This window comes from Pezoporus wallicus, unplaced genomic scaffold, assembly GCF_028554395.1.
Source record: "Pezoporus wallicus isolate ANWC-B61680 ecotype Strahan unplaced genomic scaffold, APGP_CSIRO_Pwel_v1 contig_2012, whole genome shotgun sequence".
Lineage (NCBI taxonomy): Eukaryota > Metazoa > Chordata > Aves > Psittaciformes > Psittacidae > Pezoporus > Pezoporus wallicus.
The window spans coordinates 1869747-1893962 of NW_026639840.1; the positions used below are offsets into that span (position 1 = coordinate 1869747).

At 36.0% G+C, this 24216-nt stretch overlaps 1 protein-coding gene across 43 annotated transcripts in view; it reads right to left on the bottom strand.

Moving 5' to 3' along the window:
• The window catches only part of KCNMA1 (potassium calcium-activated channel subfamily M alpha 1), a 483481-nt gene that overhangs the window by 61588 nt on the left and 397677 nt on the right, over positions 1-24216 (bottom strand). For 29 of the 43 annotated variants that reach the window (XM_057416301.1, XM_057416320.1, XM_057416319.1 and 26 more), the window contains one exon: positions 4942-5035. In XM_057416301.1, coding sequence (XP_057272284.1) covers positions 4942-5035 — 94 coding nt within the window. Of the gene's footprint in view, positions 1-4941; positions 5036-9357; positions 9631-24216 lie in introns of all 43 variants that reach the window. The other 14 variants (XM_057416305.1, XM_057416302.1, XM_057416303.1 and 11 more) reach the window with 1 other exon arrangement.

The window sequence follows — 24216 nt, forward strand, 5'->3', positions numbered from 1 at the left end:
AAAAAGGTCACTTTTTTTCATGTCACTTAGCTGGGTCTTGACAGCCTCTGAGCAAGTTTTATAGTTTGGTTGAGAATTATTTTAGATCCTGGATCAAGAAAAATCCTCAGGCTTATGAAATTCTCCTTGGCAACACACTGAAAACCCAGCGTCCTCTGATGCCTCTGATTCTTATGTGAAAAGGGACACTAATGATAATGACCCTTTGCTGAGTATGCTGTGTCAACTACACCACTACATTCAGAGTGGACAGGGACAAACTATGTTTGCTCTTCAGGCCCCTTGGGCCCTGTCATATGCTATTTGTTCTTGCATTAAGAGGTAGTTTGACTCAGCTGGGCTGACGTTTCCTTCAAGTCAGTGTATTCCACTCATGCAGTAGCAGCTACCAAAGCATTAAGTGCAGACTTGAGCCCCAGCAACAGTCCTTTTAAGTGGCTTTTTTGATTCGTATCCAGGCCTTTTCACATGTTTACTGGTCATTCTGGAATCCAAAATGACACATTAAAAAAAACCTAAACCAAAACAAAAACTAGCTTTGCTATTTTATATTCAGGCAACATAGCCTCCTCATAGTTAACATGGCTGTTCATCAATAACATGCACCAAACTCTGTGACTGTGACATGATGAACAGGTGACTTGATATCACTGCACGACACCAGAGGCATCAAATGGTTCTAACTTTCTTCTCTGTCTTGGGAAGGAGACCTGATTTGTGATTACTCTGCTACTCAGAGTTTTCCTTCATTTTCCTTCTACTTCCTATTTAAATTTTACTTTGCATTATAATAGGATGTCCTTGTGTTCACATCGCCACAGGTGTACCAGTTTTTTCCTATTGGAGTTTAAACTATTTTTAAATAATACCCATGTTCTTGTGGGTTTAATGGGACAGACTTCTGTTGATGTAAACCAGATAGAATAATAATGACAATGCAGAGCATTTTTCTAGTTAATTTGCATTTGTAGCTATAGTTGGAATTTGACGGTTTTATTTCTGATTGCTTAGATTCTTCCACTATTGCATCAGCATGATTCTGCTCATGTTATTTGATGTGATGCAGGATTCAGTTAGAACAGTGACTTTCTAAATGTGAATCGAGAGCATCTGTGATGTATACAACAAACATTTGTATGCCTACCATCTATGTATTTCAGTTAGTAATATACTGGCATATAGAGACAATAACATCAAAAAGATTATACTGAAAAGATGTCTTCCATCTATCTATCTGAAAGTAGAAAGTACAGCTTTCTACTTACATATGAGTAAAACCCCAAAATTCCCTCTTTCTGACCAAGTCTAAATAAGCACCTGTCAGACCTCCTGTCGGCACGTCCCAGGGAATGTTTATGATATAGCTTCTGTCCTCTGTTCTACTCTGGTGATGGCAGAAGTCATAAAGTTTTATCCTATGGCATAATACCCTCTTTCCTGATTTGCACCCCCACTGTGGAAATATGAGCATTTTCAACATTATCTTAACTGTAGGGCTGCTCAGAAAGGGATTCTAAAGTCACAACTCACATTATCATTTATAAATGAACTTTACACATATTATTATAAATGAATTATTTCACATATTTCATTTTTTTATATGCCCCAGACTTCTTGTCCTCCAGGCCCCCTCTAGGTCCAGGCCCATAACTCAGGAAAGTAAGTAGCCAGCTGTTTCTGTGGGAGGAACGGGGGTGAAGCTGGCTTTGAAAAGGAGTTTTTAAAGTAAATTTAGGAAAAATATTGTAAAGATAAATATCATCTACAGACATGACAGTGCTTTAGCTGATTTACCTCTTGTGTACCTCTTTAGCTGACATACACTAAAAAATTTGGGCAGGAAAGCAAGTACCTGTCACTTTAGGTAATTCACAAGGATACAAAATAGCAGATAATATATCCCACCTTTGTTTATCAGAATGGAGAAAATTACACACAAAGCTTAACAGAGTTCTCTTCTGATTCAATCCATTTTGTCTTATTTAGCACCTTAACCAAAGTTAAGTCAGTGTAGATAAAGGGTAAGATGAAGAGACAAGAGGTTGGGTCTGGGGAGAGGCTGAGGGTGCCAACACAGGGCTGGTGAATAAATTTAGCAGCAAGGGAGAAGAAGAAGAAAACAATGTCTGGATTTGGAAGCCTGGCAAGTTCTCCACTTGCTGCTCGGCTTGTGTTTAGCAATTCTGATGTGCTACTGAGCAGACAGCTCAGGCTCAGGACGACTACTCTCCCTCAGTCCCTCTTCAGCAGGCAATGAAAGCAGGCTCCACTTTGAAAATCTTCCCCCATCATGCAAACTGACACAGGCATGCTTTTCAAAAACCCACAGCCAATCTGTTGATCATTACTTATTTACAAAGGCCTTCGGGCAGAAAGTCCTGTAAAAACCATACTTGATACGGTATACACTAGCTTTTTCTGCTTGTGGAAAAAAGTACCCCTAAGGCTACCTCAAACCATCACTTTCTATTGCACATAAAATGTACCGCGTAACACTAAAGTATTTAATATATATGGTATAATATATCTACAGGAAAGGCATTTGTGTAGAAGTATGTTACCCTGTATTTCGTAATTTGATGTTTTGCTGAAGGCTATGACTTGAAAAAGCCTGCACCTAGTACAGAGGACCTGTCATCTCAGTACCCAAGAGCCAATAGAATAAAGAAGTACCCTTAAGCAGCAAAACTTTGACACAGCTTTGAAGCATATGAAAACAGTATAACTCCCCAGAATTATTATTACTCAAGATCAAAGAAATGAGGCATACTTTACATAGCAAACAGGGACAGTGTGTTCAGCTCTCTCTCTTTCTTTCCCTTTCTTTTTATTTCTTCTTCCACAAAATTTGGATTTGGTGGGTGTGTGTGTATGAATCTCCCACATGTTTAAAACTTTTAAGTGGTTAAAACTATTAGCACCAGCTAAGAAGTCTGTCCAAAGGTAAGTAAATTGAAAATGAGGCTAGCATGACAACTGGCACCATAAAAATGAGAAGCTTGCCAGTATGTTCATTTTATTCTTCCTCATAAACTGTAAACAAGCATGTAAATCAGTGTCATATGGGCAAGGCTAAGCTAACAGGAAGGCAGAAAACTTTTAATGATACATTAAACAGGAGTAGATGGTCAATAGGAAAAAGAAACTAAAGCAGGGTGCATTTTCCTCTGTGAATCAATCTCATGTTCGGTTCTGTACTCTAAACAGAGATGAAGATGATTTCTAGAAGTCACGTCCTTGAATATACCTTATATTGCAGTAACAACAAACTGTAAAATGGATGCTTCCGTAACTGGCCAAAGAAAATTCTAGTCCACTGACTGAAATACAAATAAGGATATTAGCTGTAGCCAGAATCGTTAAAGGGACAAAATAAATTTCATCAGTGATTTTATATACGGAAAGAACTATATATTCACAATTTTTTTTCACTTAACCTCTGTGACTACAGAGCAGTTACATGTATACATACACCCAAAACCCAAACTGAATGTGTCTGTTTATGTACATAAATAAGTTTACATTTTTCTGTGTGTGTATATATAGATATATAGATATATAGATATATATCTGTGCAGTGGAAAATATCTGCTATGGTATTTAGTTCTGGATACAACTATGGACTGAGGTTCCAGCCTAGCTATTTAGATATGCAAAACCAGAGCAGGAACGCCCTCCTTGTAGAAACTCCATGTCTGCTTTCTGATCCTGCTCTGACTGACTTGAGCAGGCAAAAGGTGAAGTACCTTTTGCAAATGCTATACTACTTTAATAGATTCCAATTCCTTGCTGCTTTTGTAGTTTTAACAAATCTCTTCACAGTATCACAGTATCACAGTATGCTAGAGATTGGAAGGGACCTCGAAAGATCATCTAGTCCAATCCCCCTGCTGGAGCAGGAACACCTAGATAATGTTACACAGGAATGTGTCCAGGCGGGTTTTGAATGTCTCCAGGGAAGGAGACTCCACAACCTCCCTGGGCAGCCTGTTCCAGTGTTCCGTCACCCTCACTGAGAAGAAGTTTCTTCTCAAGTTTAAGTGGAACCTCTTGTGTTCCAGTTTGTACCCATTACCCCTTGTCCTATCATTGTTTGCCAACCTATACTGGAACCTGGGGTATATATCATTTTATACCAGTAGGCCTTTCTATGATTATGTAGTTTTCTTCCATAGGACAAACTACCTCTACCTCTACCTCTTAGAGGTAGTTTGTCCTATGGAAGAAAACTACATAATCATAGAAAGGCCTACTGGTATAAAATGATATATACATAGCAACAGTGGGAAAATATCACTAACAAGATGATGTTTTCATCACCCACTTTCAGAGCATGTACTACCCTCTTAAAAATGCCTGTATTTCATAATTAATGTGCTTTTAGCCTGACTAAAATTGCATTAGTTTTGAACTTTGCTTTGGCAAGTACATAGATTATTTGACTTTTTTATCAGTCTAAATCAATTAAGAGAAATTTGATTTCAATCGACAGGATAAAAGGAAGGTAATATTCAGGTTCATTTTTGATTGTGATGATACATCTCACATATGGCCTTAAGTACAGAAAACAGTACTCAGAGAGAATCCAACAAAAAGAGAATTGCCTGAGGCAAAGTAACCACATGAGTTCCCCTGATTGGTTAGTGCTATCATTAGTGCCACTGCTGTTTAAGAACTACACACGGACAGGACAGGGTGACAGCTAAGACTTTAAAGCCTATGTATTTTTCAAACAGCTTTTCAAACTGTTTTTTATGACAGAATTTTTTTTCAGCTCTATCATTAACTGCTGACAAGCTGACAGAATAAATACTTCAGCCTTTCAGACGCGATCTAACAATCTTTTTTTTCCATCCCCCTCCCCTTATTTTTGATGTGGGGGGAGGAGAAGAGCAAGGAAGAAAGAAAGGAGATGAAGATACAAGTTTCTTACAGTCTTACCTCATCAGTTTGGGTGAGGAGTTGGGTGAATTTCGCATGCCTCCATTTCGCTGCTTTTTTTTGGGTGATAGTGTTGACGGCTGCTCATCTTCAACTGGAAATATAAGGAACTCATGAGATTAAGTACTGCTCGAAGTGCAATGTGAAATACAAGTGAAGTAGCAAAGAACACACACTCTATCTCCATTCACGCACTGATACTTCATTGCTAACATAGGCCCAACAGTAATAAAAATCAAATACATGTTAGTGAAAGAGATTGGTTTGAAGGAGAAGCAGGGAAAATATCACGATTTTGAACACAGGCTTTCAAATTGGTTTCATACTTCAAAAACAAAGGAGGGGGGACAACATTTGAGTTATTCTTAAGAGTTATTTTCAGTTAATCTGCACTACAGAAAAGTAGAATTAGTGCTCTGCTATAGTCCCAGAAAGACAAAGTACTAAAAGAGAAAGACAAAGCTGCCAGCCTGCTTTTGCTAATGAACTAGACACCAGTTGGTTCTTGCTGCTCACATGCCAAACAATAGAGTCTTCACGAAGAGATGTAAAATATTCAATGCCTTGATGTTCAATGATTCAGTTAGTTGAGAATGTGAATGCAGCCTGCCATTGTGCAGAAATCTCCAGCACAAGTCAGACCTCATCATTCTACCCTTCTCACAAAAGGGAGTTTTAACAGGAGTGAACAGAATGAGGTTGAATGGAAGTGGGGACACAATACCTGTATAACAGAGGATGCATGTGTTATGCAATCTTTTAATGAAGATGAGGTGCATTTTCAATGACAGATCCAGATGTAAAATCAGATACAGTTTTGCCAATCATAAACTACTCTTGGATAACCTATGTCACAATACACACTGCTTAAAGAAGTGCAGTTTTGAATTACTCATCAGTAACAATTAACCATCATTTTTCCTGCTTCAAGATTCTTACTGCACTTGATAATCTGCACATGAGGTTTGCATGTGCTATCAAACAGAATTATCTTATGCCTGCTTTCTCAAATTCATACTAACATTAAATTATTCAAATAAAAAGAAAGAAAAATACACCTTTTTTTCATTCTATTGTTAACTGAAAAATGTACTAGTATATAATATAACTGATGCCTAGGAAGCTGTTACTTTAAAGCTAAAAGGAAAGAGATTATTATTAGTAGTAGTAGCACAGCAGCTATATTACAAGAGCTTAAGACACATTAGCAGTGCACAAGCAGAGGCTGGAAAAAAAAAAAAATTCTACCTGCAACAAGCTATGCTGGAAGAACAACAAAACCTGATATATGTCATCTACCCTGGGCCTATATGGGAAGAAATTAACACTATCCTTCTGCTATAACCCTCTTTTGACACTATTTTATTACAGGCTGAATTCTAGCCATCATGTGTTTGCCTAAGTTGGCTATGGCACTTCATTTTACTTTGTCAAGACCAAAGGACTGGGCTCTGAAAAAGCAGATGTGCTGACTTTTTAACTGATCTGACATCATCTAACACATCAAGGGAATCAAAATAACAGAAAATATCACAGAAGAAAAACTAAACAAAAAAAAAAAATGCCACCTACCTCCCCCAAAATGCCCCCAAGAATGGTGCAATGAGTCTCTAATAATAATTTTTTTTTTTCACTAACTCAACTTTCTTTTCTTCTTTGGACACCATCCCCAAAGACAAAGCCATTTTCTTCATATCTGACTTTTGTTTTTTCCAAAGTCAGGGTTCTATAGTGGAAATGCTTACTGCTGATTAGTCAAGAACCATTTTTTGTTTGTCAGAGAGATAAATAAGTCCATAGAAAATTCTCAAAAATATACAAATTGAAATTTTCTTTCTGTAACTGTTTGGATTAAGCTAAATCACTTCAGCAGTTAGCTATTTGTAATATGAAGTGAATATGCACAGAATTATTTTCTTAGTACTATTTTTCTATTTCCATTTCTACTATATTTATATTTCTATTATGATTATAACAAAGTACCAGAATACCCTCTGCAAATCACTCATTTGGAAATGGCCTAGTCTTGTTTTAAACTTGTCTATCAAAAAGTTATTTTTGTGCTACTCCACACAGACAATATGTTGCTTTCAAGATATACACTGTTCTCTCTTGTTCTTTATAGGATATAAATATTCAGCTCCAATCTGATGAATCCACCACTTAAAAGACCAAAGAAACAAGAAACATGCAAAATGTTCCTTCCAGAAGCCAGCTACAACTGATACATTTTGCTCTCTTGGTAGTAAAAAGTTCTAAATTTCACTTAATTTAATCTACTTCCATGGGATTACAGAATGTTTGTTGACAGATTTAGTACTGCACCATAAGCAAAGTCTATTTTTACACCATTTTAACAGTTTAAGGAAAATATATAGCCATCAGGATTGTGTGTAAAATCTTAACACAAGTCAACTGTAGATGGTATTACAGACAGAAATATTTCCATGAACAACAGAAAACACTGTTAAAAAAGAATAATTTTCCAAGTTTTCAGCTAGCTAATAAAACTCCTGTCTGATTCTTACAGATACTGCAAGTTTGTACAATAAGTATCTTTTGTACTACATGGTCGAACATTCGTGTTCTCCAGTGTGGCCAATTGTCCTGTCCCTTCTGTCCAATTAAATACCAAAGTCTTACTAGTATCAACAAACAGAATAACCATTTCTACAATTAGATTTCTAGCAGTCTGCATTTATTTTTGTTACTGCATCTACAACAAATAAGCTCCCTCTTTTGATACATGCTTCTCATATCCAAACTATGCTATTGTCACCAACTGCCTGGAAAGTCCAAGGTTAATGTGTCTCATTAGTTAGTATCTGTTAGAAAAGCCTTCTGAGAGATCTCAATTGTTGCTAAAGCAATGCCTTGATTAAGCAACGAAGCCATTTATTCTCACTGCAGCAATGAAAGGTGATCTATCTTAATCATATCACATCCAAACAATATTTTGTTTGGATGTGAAAACTGTGCATAGACTTTACAGGGCAGCTGCATATTAGAAATGCAGCTCCATAATAATGGGGGAAGGAAATCCATGCAGCTGAAATATGTGAATGGTATATAATGGACACCATTACTTATGGCTTGGTTCCCAAAAGTGTTGCAATGATAACTCACAAGTCACTTCTTAGTATTAAGTGAGATATAAAACATATTTAATTATTATCCTTCAGATACTCTTAGCAATTTCCTGCATATTTAAGGAAACAGATCTAACAAAATTTTTAGTAAAGCCATAAAAGGTCATTTTATTTTCATGGTTCCTGTGTCTGCATTCATTAAAAATGGAGTCCTAAATTTGCTTGTTCATATGAAAGACAAACATATTTCAAAAATGATATATGACAACTCAACTCTGATGTTGTATGCTTGACCTAGTGTTTTTGTTAATAAGTCCTTGTTTTTAGTATTTTGACATCTTTAGGCATGATTACCATTAAAATACAGTTACAGTATGCAGACTTTTTTTTTTCACCAGCTTTCATCAAAATTTCAAATAAGTTCAAGAGCTGGACACAGAATTTTATAGAATCAGAACTCCAGCTTCTGAGTTCTAATAAAATTCAAGAGCTTGTTTGTGCATCCCTAAGTATAATAACACATTACGTACTGTTGTAATAATCCAGTGCTCACTTGTCTAATAGGCAAAGAATCTAACAGGTTTACAGTTCAGGAAGACTCACTGCTAGAAAAATGTCAGGCAAGCCTAATGAGGTTTCAGATGCTTCAGTTTATACTGGAGTTTAATTTAAAAGTTACACTGATTTTTCAACATGTTTACTTATTCTTGTGTAAAGAGGATTCATAATTTCAAAGTCATAACATCCAGACAATGCTCTATGAATTGATTTAAGATGTGCTGGTAATTTTTACAGCCTTAATGTGGAACTGAACATCTGTAACAACATACTACTTGACTTTTATCTTCATTCCGTTTTTAAAGCAAAATAAAGGGAATGTCTTTCAGAAACAGTCGACAAGTTCATAGCTTTTTTCTTTGTCATTTTGTTACTATTTTCTAAATAAATCTGTCTCCTTCACTGCCTCTCCCAGGTCACTAGCAGAACAGTTTACAGACACTTTTACATACCCGAAAGAGATAGGATTTGAAATAACATCTATGTTACTGAACATCTCATGGACTGGAATACCTGGTAAACTCATTCTCTCTAGCATGTAAATGCTTCAGAGCAAATAAACCTTATGAAAGGTAAAGCACAAACCACCCAGAAACATTAGTTGACTAGCTGAATTGATTAACTTATTAATCACCACACCTGGAGAAATCCACATCTGGAAGCACTTAATAGAGCATTAGTAATGTCATAGTCACATTGAAAACAGACGGCAAGACCATGCACAAACCAATATGTATTGCTTTATGCATCCAGCTACAGGGCTACCTACGGAGATCTTGGTTCAACCCAGGCTTTTGGGAGTGGTAGCGGTATTTTACAGGCAAGCTGAGTGCCCTTTGCAATCTACAGTATGTAGATTTTCCTTGTTCAACAGAACTCAATAAGTTGTTGGGTAGGATGAGGCTCCCTTTACGGTTATTAACAAGTGGAACAGGTTCCATGACTCCTTCAGTGGACTTGGCACCAACCAATGCATTAGCAGTTGCATTCTTGAATTGATATGAACATTTTGGGTAACTTGATCTAGCTGCATTCTTTACTTCTAAACAATAAGAAAAAGTTTAAATTAATGTCTTTGTATTAAAAGTTATTTCAAACTACAAACATGAATCAGTTTTGATATTATGTGGAAATACAAACTTTAAACCTTAAAGTATCAGTTTCTGCTCTTGAAATAAAGGCTTATTCAGCTAACTCAAGTGTTTTTCTAAAAATGCCTTTTTATAGAAGAATACTTATAAAAGGATTATTCCACAATATTATCATCTTTAAGCAATAATCCCATCCTAGGGTAACTGTGTCTGAGGAAACACTTATTTCCCACGTGTTGATGAAGGCTTTGAGATATACTAGCTGTGGAAGATGTTTATTCCTTTGAATCCATTGAAAATGACAGGGGAGGTAGAGCACTCTGCTGCTACTAAAATAAATAAAGAGTTGTGGAAAAAAGTAAGGCCAAGACTTCAAAATTGTGCAAGCATACTTATGGAATTAAACTGACGCTTAGAAGCCTACATAAAAGTTGCTGGGTATTCAGAAGTGCTGAATATTGTGAATTTCAGGAGTCATACATAGCACCTCTGAAAAGAAAGCTAATAAATTTAATTTCTAAATATGGATTTATCTTAAAACTGTGATTCTTAGTCTTCCATTACTAATAGAACAAAGCTAATTAAACAAAGAAATCCCACGTTTTTATACCACTAACAAATTACAAACTCCATAAAAGACAATTACAAAATGCTTTTCTGGTAAAAATATGTAGTGATGATCTTCTAATGCTCGTTTCATTCTGAATAAGTATATTATAGAGAAGAAAGTATATTACTGATTCACTAAGACCTTATATTCTGTTATATATAATGAGGTGAGGAGGTTAGGTAGGGAGTAGTTTGTGGACTGATAACCTTGCAGTATTACTTCCATGTGTTTCAATTGCCTTCAAGTTTTCATGGAGAACTTCGAATAGACAGTAGCTCCAAATTATTTGAGGAGGTTGGCACGGTTTTGGGCATCTTTATCTAATTTACCATCAGCTAGAAATACTGTCTGGTAATGGGAAAGACACATACATAGCATCCACATGCTTTCTATTTATGTTCAGGCACAAAATCTCTCTCACTCATAAAAGAGTAATTTGGATGTCCTTTTCGACAAGGTTCAATTTTTTGGTGACAAAGTATCCATTCCCATTCAACGATCTCTGAATTGATGGCTTGCTACTGCTCTGAGTGAATACAAAAATCAGTGAGAACAGAACTAGTGTCTAACCCACAGTGTTTTTCTGTTCTTTGCTAACAGTAGTAATGTTTAAAGTAGAATGATAATAATACCTACTCATGACATTTCACATAAATTTTAAATCACTGGAGAACAGCATATATCTGATTAGCAAAATTTCCACCAAAATGCTGTGTATTATATTGGATACAATACTTGAAAATTATCAATCTTACCTTGGGGTTACTGGGGTTTTGTCAAATCTTGAACTTCTATCTTTGATATTCCTCTAGTGAAACAATTTTCAGATGATAAGATATCACTGCAGAAACTTACCTCCCTACATAAGTCACTGGTCAAGCATGTATTTGAACAGTTTGAAGTACATCAATTCAGTTCTATCTTTAATAACATTTGAATAATCTTTAATATAATAATATTTGAAATAATCTTTATAAATCTACACGCCTACATCAAAGTACCTTCACATACAATGGAAGAAGACCAAAACCTATTAATAATGCTTATCCACCCTCCAATTAAGTTGTTTAAGAAACATCATAATCTTTTCACAGTCTTTTCTGGAGTACAAGAAGTGATGGTTTCAGATACCAGACCTGACTATTAAGCACTAAACTTCCATAATAATGTATGTCTTATGGCATATTTCATGCAGATATAAGCAAGCTTTCCCAAGAATTTGTGCTTGCAGTGTCACAGCATGAGCCAGAACTAAAATACCTTGTCTTACAGCTTGAGCTTGGCATCATATTTAATAGCATCACATGATCGTGTTCAGCATGAAGGCAGACAGAGCTGCTTAAAATACATCCTACTTGCTTTTATTTCCAACAGTGTACTCAGGTACTACCACTGAAAAGCAACACATTAAACACTGTGGATAACAGAATTGCCATTTTTGTCAAATTATTCCAGATTTTAAAAGTTCTAATGACCCGTTTCACCCCATAGAGGGTGAAATAACCTCCTGCCTCAGAAAAGAGCTCAACTGCTTCAGAAGAAAATGGAAGAAGCCCCATAGTACAGGAGTATGGAGTACCCTGTTCATAGGACAAGTTTCTTTCTGACTCCAACAGTTTATGGCTTATGTCTTTTTACTCAATCTTGAAAAGAAAAGAGTACAGTATAATATCTGAATAACCTATCTTTGATAGACATAATTATCTCTTTCTCCATTCCTTTCATAAAATTACATATTTTTTATCTGGGAAGAGTAAAACTGGCTGTTCTAAATAGTCTGTCAATTTGTACATGCACACTGTGCCACAAACACAAGCACGTTACAATACACATGGAACTACACATACCAGCACAGATGTGCAATTTTGAACACAAGAGGTTACTATGCTTTCAGATTAAGCAGTATTATGCAACTCAGTGAGAAATACACCATCACTTCTACAGATACATATTATAATATGCAGAACCTAAAATGGTTTTTATAGCACCCTGTTGTTCAGCAGTTTCTTTTTATTAATAATTAAAAATCTGATAGGGTGCTTGCCTCACTATGTGGGCTGACTTCCACAGAAAACATATCTGGGAAACAAAGATTGCTGTTAATTATATGGAACTAAATACATCCTTACATGCTGTCACTGCCTCACTTGGTTTGGCAACAAAACTGTCTGGATTGGGCTAATTTTTTGTACCACTGTGCAATGTTAAACCACAACCTCCAAATCCACAAGCATTCTCTTCCAAGTATGTGATGAGTTTAGCACCAGCATCTAGTCACAGATCAGTTTCTCTTTATCTAATATGACATAAACCTTTATTTTTAATGCAAATGGTCACAGGACAAGCATGCTGCCTGCATTACTTATTCTGCCAAAGTTCATTAGAACTATTCAGGACACTTGTCATGTATCCATAAGGCTTTACCATTGTTATCTGAGAACAGAAACAGTTACTGGTCATTTTGAGAGCAAATTTGAATAGCTCTTTGAGCATGGCAAACAATGAGGAAGTGGATAAGAGTAGAGTAAGAATAAGGAATTCATGTTTTCTGTAGTATTTCCTAATGGCACTGTGGTGGGTGCCACTGGGGTGGACACTACCTACTTTTGGTAAATGCTGTACAGAACTTGCCCAGGAAATCTGTCAACATTAGACAGATAAAAAAATCATATCTATAAAATGTGAGATATTAATGCAATTTATGCAAACATATTTTGAAGCTGCATGCATTCTTATTTCATTTCCCCACCCTCAAGACCTCCCTTTCAAGCTCAATGAATATACACTTGCCTACAGTCTGTATTATGGAATCGTGCCTATTTCTATTTCTCTACATTTTATTTATTATAATGAAGATAATTTTAAATACAATCTGCAAGTCCCTGAACATTTTTAAAACAACCAATGTAGTTAATCTAATGCCTATGGCAATCTCTATTTATTCTTTGTGAGCATACACTTGCCATAACTTAAAACTGGGCTGAGCTTTAATTTAAATGTAACAAGGCAGAATACCAGTACAGTGCTTTCAACAAAATGGCTGAAACTGGCTTCAGCATGATTTGCCTGGAAGGGAAGATGAAAATGTGTTTTAAAGGAGAAAAAAATATCCTGACCAAAACCAGACATTCTAAACAACCACCACTGATACCCACTGCTCCCTTCCACCCCCATCTCTATCAGCTGCTAGGCTTTCAGCACCATTTTTCGCCAGACACTAGCACAGTGTTTTCCTTCATAGTCAGCCATCAGCCAGAGCTGTCAGTTGCAGATACTTCATTTTTGTTTCAGTCTAATTCATACTGCACTCCCTTAATCTCTGCAGTGAGTAATGCCATGTTGCTGTACAGATATGCCAGATCCAGCACTAGGAGTATAGAGAGTGTTTTTAACAGTTAAGCTATCCTGGTGTGTAAAAATATTTTATTTCTCCCCCCAGCTTAACTGTTCTCTTTCTCCTCAGCATCTTCCCAGCTGACCTCCAAAGGAGCAATCACGGTTCTGCAGTCTGGCATGTCTTCAATGAAGTTCAGCTTTCACATGGTCAGTGAAGACAAGCTGCAGCTTTGTATTACTAAATGCAAATAATCAATATGCTGATTGAGCTTTTGGCTACCAGAGTTCTTCTGATGGGAGTGACAGTGAGCATGACTTCCCTCTTTCAACGACAAGCCTGTTTAGGCTTTGCTACCTACCACTTCGTGAATCAGGCAACTGAAAATACCCACAGCAATTCCTCCAAACTGTCAGCTATTGCTGTGATTCCACCCAGCACTCCCTGTACAAGACAACAGATTAACCATTAGGCTAGATATGTTGAAAATATACAGCTTCAACCTTTCCCCAGCTAGCTCAGAGCAATATATAGATGATTATTTCAACCGTCAGCTGCCGCATAGACTTAAACCCCTGCACAATAACTCCTGGATTCATCTGCCCCTTGTCAAACTTGCACAGCTTTACTTTGAGCATACATAGTGTGGCAGTTTCACTGCGGATCTAGAATAATCCAGACGGCTGCTGTCTCTTTGTTAACAGGAAGCTAAACTGATGAGTTTGTAATGCATTTCTTATCAAAGGTAGTTTCAGGAAAGAAAATGTGGCCAATCAGTTTGGGTTGAAAATTAGCATAATCTTGAAATATAGTTTAATTGGAACATTTGTTATTAGGACAATAATATTATTCCTCCCCTTTAAAAATCACTTTATGCTAATGAACTATTTATTTTACAAATTTACTTGATTTTTTGGTGGTATCAGATGTAATGAAATCGTTGACTAGAAACTAGAATACAATGGTGCTTGATGAGACACAAGAATGTTAATCTTAGAAACTGCAGAGCAGTGTTTGCTTGGTGTCTGGCAATTCAAATGAAACAAGATTGCTGGTTTTGTTTCTATGTGCATTACAAACTGAGAGAAATGCATTTCATTGTTTTTTCTTTATACAAAGAGTAACAGATACCTGTTTCTGCATCAGAGATGAAGCGTATTTCTACTACTAGCACCATTAGAAAAGCAGGTGAGGCTCACTGGCTTTTAGTTGCCATGTGTGCCATCTGAAGCAGATAAGAAAATGGCAAAATCTGAGAAAGTCAAGAAAACACCATCTCAGAATATTTTGCAAACAATGAATGGTGCTTACACGAGACATGGTCTTTGAAACAGTGCCACCCAAGAAACATCTTTTTTTTTCTTTTTTTTCTCTTTTTGTCTCAGGCTTGCACATTGTGGCTAAAGGCATGTGAAACTGAATGACAAATGAATTGCCCTATTTTCTTTCTTTCTATTGGCATTCTATACTACGCTTAATTTTTCATTGATAATACATGGTCTTTCAGTCTGAATTCTCTTCGTGCATAAGGGATACAGATATATTCCTCGCCCTTGCTTTTCCCTGAATGCTGTAAAAGGACAGTTAATAGAGCTGCTCTGATAATTTGTGAAACCATGATAAACTTTAAGTTCCTGAGCTTTTAGGGTAACGTGTATATAGAATGAAAAACAGACTAGAAAGACGTTTGGAAACCCAGTAAATTGTTAATTTGACTCTTTGGTGAAAAAAAAAGTCCATTTATTTTTAGGGGTAGAGAAACAGCCTAAAATTACAGTAGAACTTGGATTTTTTTTTTTTTCCCATTGCTCCTTCAGTTTAATTCAAGAGCATAATTATTACAAATTCTTTACAGAGATAGTAGTTGGCATTACTTTTCTATTATACTGACTTTAGCAAGATGTAGTTGATTCAAATTCCACTGAAGTCAGAGAAAACACATTGACTTCAGTGGACTTCAGATGAGGAACTGTTCATATCTCATGCTTCAGTGTGCAGAGCTGATAAAATGGAGTCTTTCCCACGTCTACAGCACTTTACATTCACTTGGGCAATTTAGAGAAGAAAGGCTTCAGATTTTATGGGCCTCGTTTCTTGTTCTTATACAGAAGTATATATACAATGTGACATGATTGGTATGTAACAACCACCTTCCCTTTCCTCTGACAAATGAGCACAGTAAATAAAAAAGCTACTTTATTCAATTCCAAATCAAATTCAAATTTATAGACTAAGTCATAGGTCCAATGAACCTTGAACCTATTTTCTGATTCAGATTTTAGTATTCCCTCATACATTTTTCTTGATTCTTAGTCTCCATTCTTTATTACCTTTTCAAGTTTATGATTCAGTCTGTAATTGTTTATTCAAGTCATTATATTGTTATCAGAAAACTGTCAAATGAAAAGTTAAGAAAAACCATCAGTGGACTTTTTTCCCCTCTGTCCACTTAACTGTCCAATTGACTTCGCCACATGTTTTACCCATACAAAATACTATTTGGGTAAAGCAAAGTTTATTTTGGGAAAGAGTGAAGAAAGGGAGATGTGTCTAAATTGTAGAATTGAAAACAGAACACAGTTTGTGTTCATGGGGGTCTGTTCTCCAGACAAACATCAAAGTGAATGGAATTGACTGTCTTTTGAGAGTGCACTTTAGAGAATAAGGAAAGTCAAAGTCTCTCATTGGGTATGGTGAATGTAAATATTCTCTGAGTTAAATTTTAAATTCTGTTACTTTATTATGACAAGCTGTTCTGCTGTCTGAACACTGAGGAGGAGGAACAGCAAAACACTACCCCTGCATGTCAGAAAAGAGCTGTTCAGGTCCTGTGTATCCTACTGTGTCACAGGCAGCTGTGAACTCATTTTAGAGCTCCAGCTGCTGCATCTAGCAGAAGCAAAATACAAAAGGATTGCTTAAAGCACATGCTTTTTAATAGAATACCTGATGATCCCATGGCTACAGAGGGCTGGGAATCTCTTGACTGGGATTTAGTTTTACCACTGATCTGTTATACAGCCTTGGCTTGCTCACTTGCAGTCAATTCTCTTCTAACAGAGTTCCTCACTTACAGCTCTTACTAAGACTCAAGCAACCAAATTAGCTGAAAATGTGGATGTTAATCACTAATTTTCTCAGATCTACCAGGTATAAGATCGTGTGGTTGCTATTACTGTTTGTAAAGTAAGTACATTTGGAACACATTCCATTAGAACATACTACATGCATATATGATAAGAGTAAATTGTTATACTGTTTTTTTGGTTTTGTTTGGTTCATTGGTTTTTAATTAGACATGAAAATGTAGCTCTTTAATGGAAACATCCTTTTTATTTCTATGTTTTTTTCTTTCCTTAAAAAAAATAGGTGCCAGTTTAAGAACACTGATTTCCTTATGTGTTGTCCTTTGACAGTTCCCAAAGGCATGACATGTAAAGCCAAAAGGCACATCTTTGGGGGATTCTTTAAGAGCAAGAGCAACACACAGCAAATTGTAGTATTTCCATACTCATTGCTCTAAATTCAGTGCATTGTCCTAGACCATCCTTGCCTCAATACACAGCAATCCAAAAGGTATTGTCCTTTATCCTATTGCCTCAGAGAGGATTTTGACACCAACTGAAAGGCACACAAATGAAGAGGTTGCAGTGCTAGTGATGGTAGACTGTAGTTATGTTGTTCTACCAAACAGTAGGGGAAATCTGTCCTGTTCTTACAAAATACAGGAAGTTTCCCCTGACTGAATACACTCACAATCTGATCAGTCACACTAAAACCAGTGAAGTTCTCTATGTGGCTTAAAAATAAGTTATTATTAAAAACATAAATTACAATAATTTGAAAGGCCACTCACCATGAACACTTTGCTGTTAACATTCACTTATCTCCATTAAATTCAGTGGGGAAAATATATAATGCCTAGAAGTTACTAAGGGAAAAAGTAAGCAGAGGAGCCCTTGGTGATTAGAAACCTTGTATTTACTGCACAGACTCTGTTCCTCAGATAAAGAGTATTTCAGTGCATAGGGAAAGGCATAGATATATGCCGACTTCTTTGGAACAGGACTCCACAAATTTCAGTTAGGTCTTGCTGCAGCTGTTTCCTTCTTGTGAACATTGGGAAGTGTAGTTTTCATCCTGCAGAAATCTAATTACAATTATTACTTTGCTTTCTGGTTCAAAGTGCCAATTTATCTCAACATCTTCGAAGTACACATTTCCAGTGTAATTCCAACCTGCATATCCTGAAACTTTAAACTGAAATAACCTTTACTCTACCTTGCTTATGACAAGTTTGAAAATAAATTTGTGATAGAAGTATTTTTTTTCCCAAAAAAGGACATACTACGTCCCCGTACCCATTTCCATGTCAGTACAGCCTTGCTGAGTAAACACAAGATTTTCATAAACTTCCTATAAATCTAGGGGACTCTATTCTTAACTTCTAAGACTTTAATTTTTTAATTCTTCCTCTGCTTTGCACGGAGTTGTCATATTTCTGAAACATGCAATTTAGAAGACATCACTCAGTGTGGGGTTTTTTACTAGGTGGTTAATATGCCACCAATAAATTGGATGGGGGGGGGGGGGTGTTTGTTTGTTTGTTTACTTTAAAACTTCACTACCATCGAATTTCTTTCCCCTTTTGGCTCCTGTTTACCCTTATAAAAAAGGGTGTAGAAGTGTCTGTGTCTCTGAACAAGAACTGAAATCTTGACATTTAACTCTGGCTTTCTTATTGTCAGTCTTATCCAGCCTTCATCCACATCAGTGGAAAAACTTCCACTTATTAAATGTGAATAGGATCAGGTTCAGTGATCCCCAATATTCTTTCAGGTTCAGCTGTAATATTTCTCTGGAATGGAGGTCTTCACATGACTGTTACCTGTGAGGTCATAATACCATTTTCATATGTAAAATGAAATGCTGTGCATGTTTGCATACACACTGGTCTATATACAAGTGTTTACACTGTATACACCTATTTGGAAACACTTTTATGCAATTAAAATGAGTCACCTGAAATATTATAAATATTTTTTTAAATAAAATTGTTTCCTTGCAGTATCCATACAAAAAGTTCTAGGAGGCTTTTCAGTCACTTATTTCCAAGCCAGCACCACCACCTGCTGGTTACACGGAGTTTCAAGCCCCAGTGCTGTGTTTGTCTTCAAATCTATACAGAAGTATATACAGAACACTATTTCCCTGCTGCTCTTAAACGTAAATATGTTCTTGCTAGAAGACAGACTTTTAGTACATTGGTTGCAGTTTAACAATATTCTGTTACCTAAAGTATGGCTTTCATAAAAGTGGGGAATGTCAATTGCTGACAAACTAATTCTCTTAGGCAAAGTACAGTAAGTTAGAGGCTAGACATCCAAATTAATCAAATAGATCGAACCTGTTGTATTAAAAACCCAATTGTTATATATATTGGTTTTATCACTTAAATATACTTCACAACACTACGAAATCAGTATTTTTATTTTTCTAAGTGCTCCTGACTTTAGTGAGTTCTACAATGTACTTCATTCTTGTAAAGCCCTGTTCTTCTCTGAACAAATGTATCCAAAAAAATATCACCTGATAACATATGTTAATATAAAAACAACTGAGACATAAATAACTAAGATTAAACCTATAAAATAATAGCAAAAATAGCGATAGCAACAAATGGAGATAGAACCTAATTCATTGCTATGAAAATTTAGGGAATTATAGCACATAACTTCTAAGTAAACAATGGCAAAACAGGAAGTAAACCAAAACAATAATAATAATAATAATAAAGAAATGGAAATGTGATGTCTACCTCTATCTGAAAAAGAACCCGCAAAAGTATTAATACTCATATTGCTGCCAAAGCATACAGCTCTTCGGCTGAAATTGATTTCTATGGGAAGCAAGGTATGGCAATATAATAAAGGTGGAAAATAAAGTGGTGATAACTAATAACAATGTTACTTACAACAGTGTTTTGATCTCTACCAGAAGGAATACTTAAAAGGATGGATGTCTTTAGTAAAGATCATATTTGTCAAATAAAACCTAAAAGGATCAAAACCTCCATACAAAATTAAAAAATGACTGTTATAAATTCCCTCTGATTATTTCTCCAATACTCAAAAATACTGCACTAATAACACTGAAATGCATGCAAAAATTAGGTTGAACTATTCATAATTATTGTAAGATGCAAACACATGCCATCTCACATTCATTTTATGTAAGACTACAACAGTATAAGAGTATGCAGACTAACAACTGAGAAAGAGAGCAAATACTACTTGATCTACCAAACTAAATGGACAGCCAGCTTTAAAAAAAGGTAAATAATTAAGTATCTTTTGTCCTTTTGTTTTTCACTTTGTTACTAAAGCTACACAGAGATGTCAAGCTTGCTTAATTCATGACAAGGACCAGGCAGATCTCATAAAGAGATCACAACTCATGATGAGGTACAGCTTTTGAAAGAAAACATCATCAAAGGTAAATGTATTGTGCTTCTGTTTCATTAACCAAACCCCGACGAGAATACGGACGTTACCAGAGGAAGCAAAAGTAGAATGACAGCAGCACCTTCACTCTTAGTACACAAGGCACTGAAACAAGAGGAGAGGAAACAAGGTAATGGAGCATTTTTGAGAGAGGATCTTCAAAGTGCTGAATTAGCCTCTCAGGTTGCTTAGCAATGTCCTGCAGAATGCTTGGTGTGCTCAGTGTTATACCAAGGAAATTACATATAGTTTGTGAGTATAAAATTAAATACAGATGATGCTCATTTTCAAAGCAGGTTGCATGATAAGGAGGAAGAAGACTGATTAAAAAAAATAATTCTGAAAAAAAAACCAACCCTGAACTGTCAGCATTTCTGTTACAATGATCACATCAATTTCACAGTAAAGTCCACAATCACCTGGAAGAGAAGGAACTCTCTCCAGCAAAGAGAAAATTGATATATAAGATTTCATAACATCTACAGGTCAGTTACTATCCTTTAAGTAACTGTATCAACCACAAATGCCACAGGATGTCAGTATATTTAGAAATAGTGTTGCTGCCAGATGTTTTGAGAGTCAGATATTGAAAGCATCCAGAAATCTAGTGCTCAGGGGACACTGACAGCTGTCAAGAAAGTCATCTTCCAAAAGTGAACTGCTTGGAGCTTTACCTCTGAGGATTTTATTTTGTCCTGCTTGAGGAGAAAGAAGAGGGCAGACAAAAGACTCATATGCTAAAGGCAGATTAAAAACAAATGCATATTTTGGTGTATTTTATATCCCTCATGGCCAGAACTCAAAGATACTGCTGAGGAAATCTGTGGGACCCAAGGGACAACTTCAGAATATTTCCTGAGGAATATTTGGGGCTTGAGTATTGAGGCTGAATATATGAGCCTAGAGATACAGTTCTTACATTCCCTCAAGCTACAATTTTAGATGTAAAATGAGCTTAGATATCTATTTAGCATGAGAAATACCAGTAAAACTGTGTATGAATGAGCTGCAGCACTGAAAGATTCAATCAGCCAATCAAAAAAGACCATTAAAAAAGCTTGGTCAGACAGTAGACATGATAACCCTAGAAATCCTGATTTCAAAACCAGTATGCATTTTCATTCATGTAGGAGATAGTCTTTTCAGGAATTACTAGCAAATAAAGGAAGGGGAAAAAAAGTTCCATAGACCATGCTATAATAAAAAATAACGTGTTGGTGAGCAGAGGGGAGATCTGAAACAAAAATTAAAATACTCCCATGTTTGAAAAGAGACAAAGTTAGGTGTAGGGAGTTCTAAGAAGAGCAGAATTATACAATAATGGCATACTGAAGTGCACAGATATGGTGCAAAATTCATAGTAAATAAATCAATACTCAAAAGCCTCTGGTGCCAATGGGTTAAAAGAAGGCCAGTTCCTGCTCTTCCAGAATTTCAGACTGATGTAATATCAGAGAAATCTAAATTACACCATCACAGATCTTGGCTTGAGTCTTCTCTGTCACTGCAATTGTGTGTTCATTTACTTCTCTTTCTTCCAAACATAACAAAAGGCTTTTGCTGAGTCATATAACTCTCAAAAGTGTACGATGCCTGTAAGTTGGACTCCTTATACGGAAGGATCTTGTCAAACAGCTAGGATTACTGATTCCAGCCTCTGAAGATTCTTGCATTACAATTATCTGTGCTGAGACAGACATCTGTCCCAAGTCTACTGCTCTCTTGTCTTTTCTGCTATGTCTGAATGAAGAAATCAATAAATGTACCTTGTTACCCAGGGCTGTGAGACTCTTGACTAGAAAAAAATCAAAATATACACATTGAAATGCTTTTTATATATCTATATTCAGTTTTCCTTAGACAATTCTAAGCTGTGTGAGGTGCAAAACGTTCAGCTTTTAAGAACTATGGAAATACTTAGTATTTTACCAAATGAAAATGGACTTAATTTTCAGCAGATTGTTTGTACATAAGATGAATCAAAAACTACATTTCCACGTCTCAATTTACACATAATAACGTCATTCAAAATTTAATTTGAATGGCACTCTGAAAATGTGCAACCTCACACAATAAGATAAATATTTTTCTGTGGAATACCAAAAGCAGATCTTAGCTTCCAAGAGTTACTAAAATGTATTTTGCTATTTTCTTGCTTTCTCTGACATCGGAAAGCTTATTGGCTTTGTTCAGAACCAAGTAAAAAACCCAGTATTTCATGCCAAAAGCAAGACACGATGCAAGATGGCTAGGAGTCCAATTCCAGTATTAGTGAGAAATATTAGCATGTCATCTGAAAATTTGGGAAATGTTTCCCATATGTTGCAAAAGACACTATGTAGCGGAGGCCAGAAAAGTACATCCTGTTCTGCTCAGCAGTGCATCTCACTTCTTTTCACCCTTCTGCTGCCTCATCATGTGAATGATAATCATTTTCACACCCTGCAATTCTAAATAAATACTGTATCACATCACTGCCACCCATCTTGTGATTTGACTGATCACAGAGAACTTTACAGTTCTTGCATGTTTTGGTAGATCAGGAATAATTCTAATAGAGATAAAGCACAAATAAAAATCACTGGACAAATGCCTGTTAATTAAACATGGTATCAGATTGCAAGTGTGGATTTTACCTCATGTTGCAGAAATAAGCATTATCACTACATTAGGCTCAAAACTTGTTTTTATTCTTTGCTTGAAAAATCTTAGTTCTATTAGCTGATGAAACTTTTCAGCTAGGCAAATGTTTGACTTCTAAACTACTGTCCATATGTCACAACTTCTGTTTTTAATGAAAGTCCAATCAGTATGTGCCATATAGGATCACGTTAAGTACTATAGAAGAGGGGCTAGTTGTAGAATAAACCATCTACATTGCGTGATGGCACACACGGTAGTCCATTCTGGAAGGAGTCTGCTCAAGAACAGAACCTCTATTTCTTGTTGCCATTCTTCCTCCATAGCACAGCTATGGTAATGTAAAATCTCTCTCCATATTGTCAGACATGCCGTGTCAGACAACACATAACACCACTGAGTCAGAGAGTGAAGATAATGTCAGGGACATGGGAATGGAGAAAGCAACATGCTTAGTGCAAGCAAAATCTTTTATGCAAGAACGAACAAAGGAAATTTCATGACAAAGATCAAAGATGCTATAATGATTTTTTGGATTTCCTTCAGCAGGAAATCAGGTCTACATTCCAATTAAAGTTCATAACCAGCTAAAAACTGCAGATGATCTAAAAAATATTTTTTTCCATAAATCTAAAAAGGGATTCTTCCCTGCTGGTGCAGATGAACAGAAGCTATTCATACTCTCCTAGATAGTATCCTCTTTCAAAACTTCCCTGAATTAGACAGCAGCAAAGCAGTTTTGGTAATTTCTCCATTCCTCCTTTCGATCATATACCCCATTTCACTTTCCTCCTTGCCACGTATCTATGACCTCACTCAGCAAAGATCAGAAAACATGAAAATTTGCCTCTGCAGGGAATCAATATGTCAAAAGGACACCCAGGATTATATTCGGTACTTCAAAATGTAAGGAACTCAAAGCATTTCTTAGCACAAAATGTAGTATAATTGAGTATATAATTGAGTCTCTGGGTGGAAAAAGAACTATAGTCATGCAGTAAATCAGTGGCACAGCCAAGATTGGGATCTTTGCCTTGTGCCATTTTTGTTTCATGTTTGCCTACACAGAATTTCTACTCAAAATAAAACATCCAGATGAATTTTTAACCAGATGGTGCTGGCCAAATCTTAGACAGCAATAACACCTTTTCCACCCTTCCTTTTCAGAATAATTGTACTATGCTAACAAGATCTGATCAGTATCAATGAAGTATGTGTGCGTGAGATAGCAGATGATAGGTTTCCTAAAATTATTGATAATAAGTGAATCACAGCATTATAGCATACAGTAATATGTAAAATATCACAAGGAAATATATCATTGTATTATAAAAAGGAATGCTAACAGAAGGTGGAGAATAGTCTCAAACAGTAAAAGTAAAGCTGAACTTTAACCTATTTTAAAGCATATTATCAACATATTTGAGAACTTACATACTAAAATAAATAT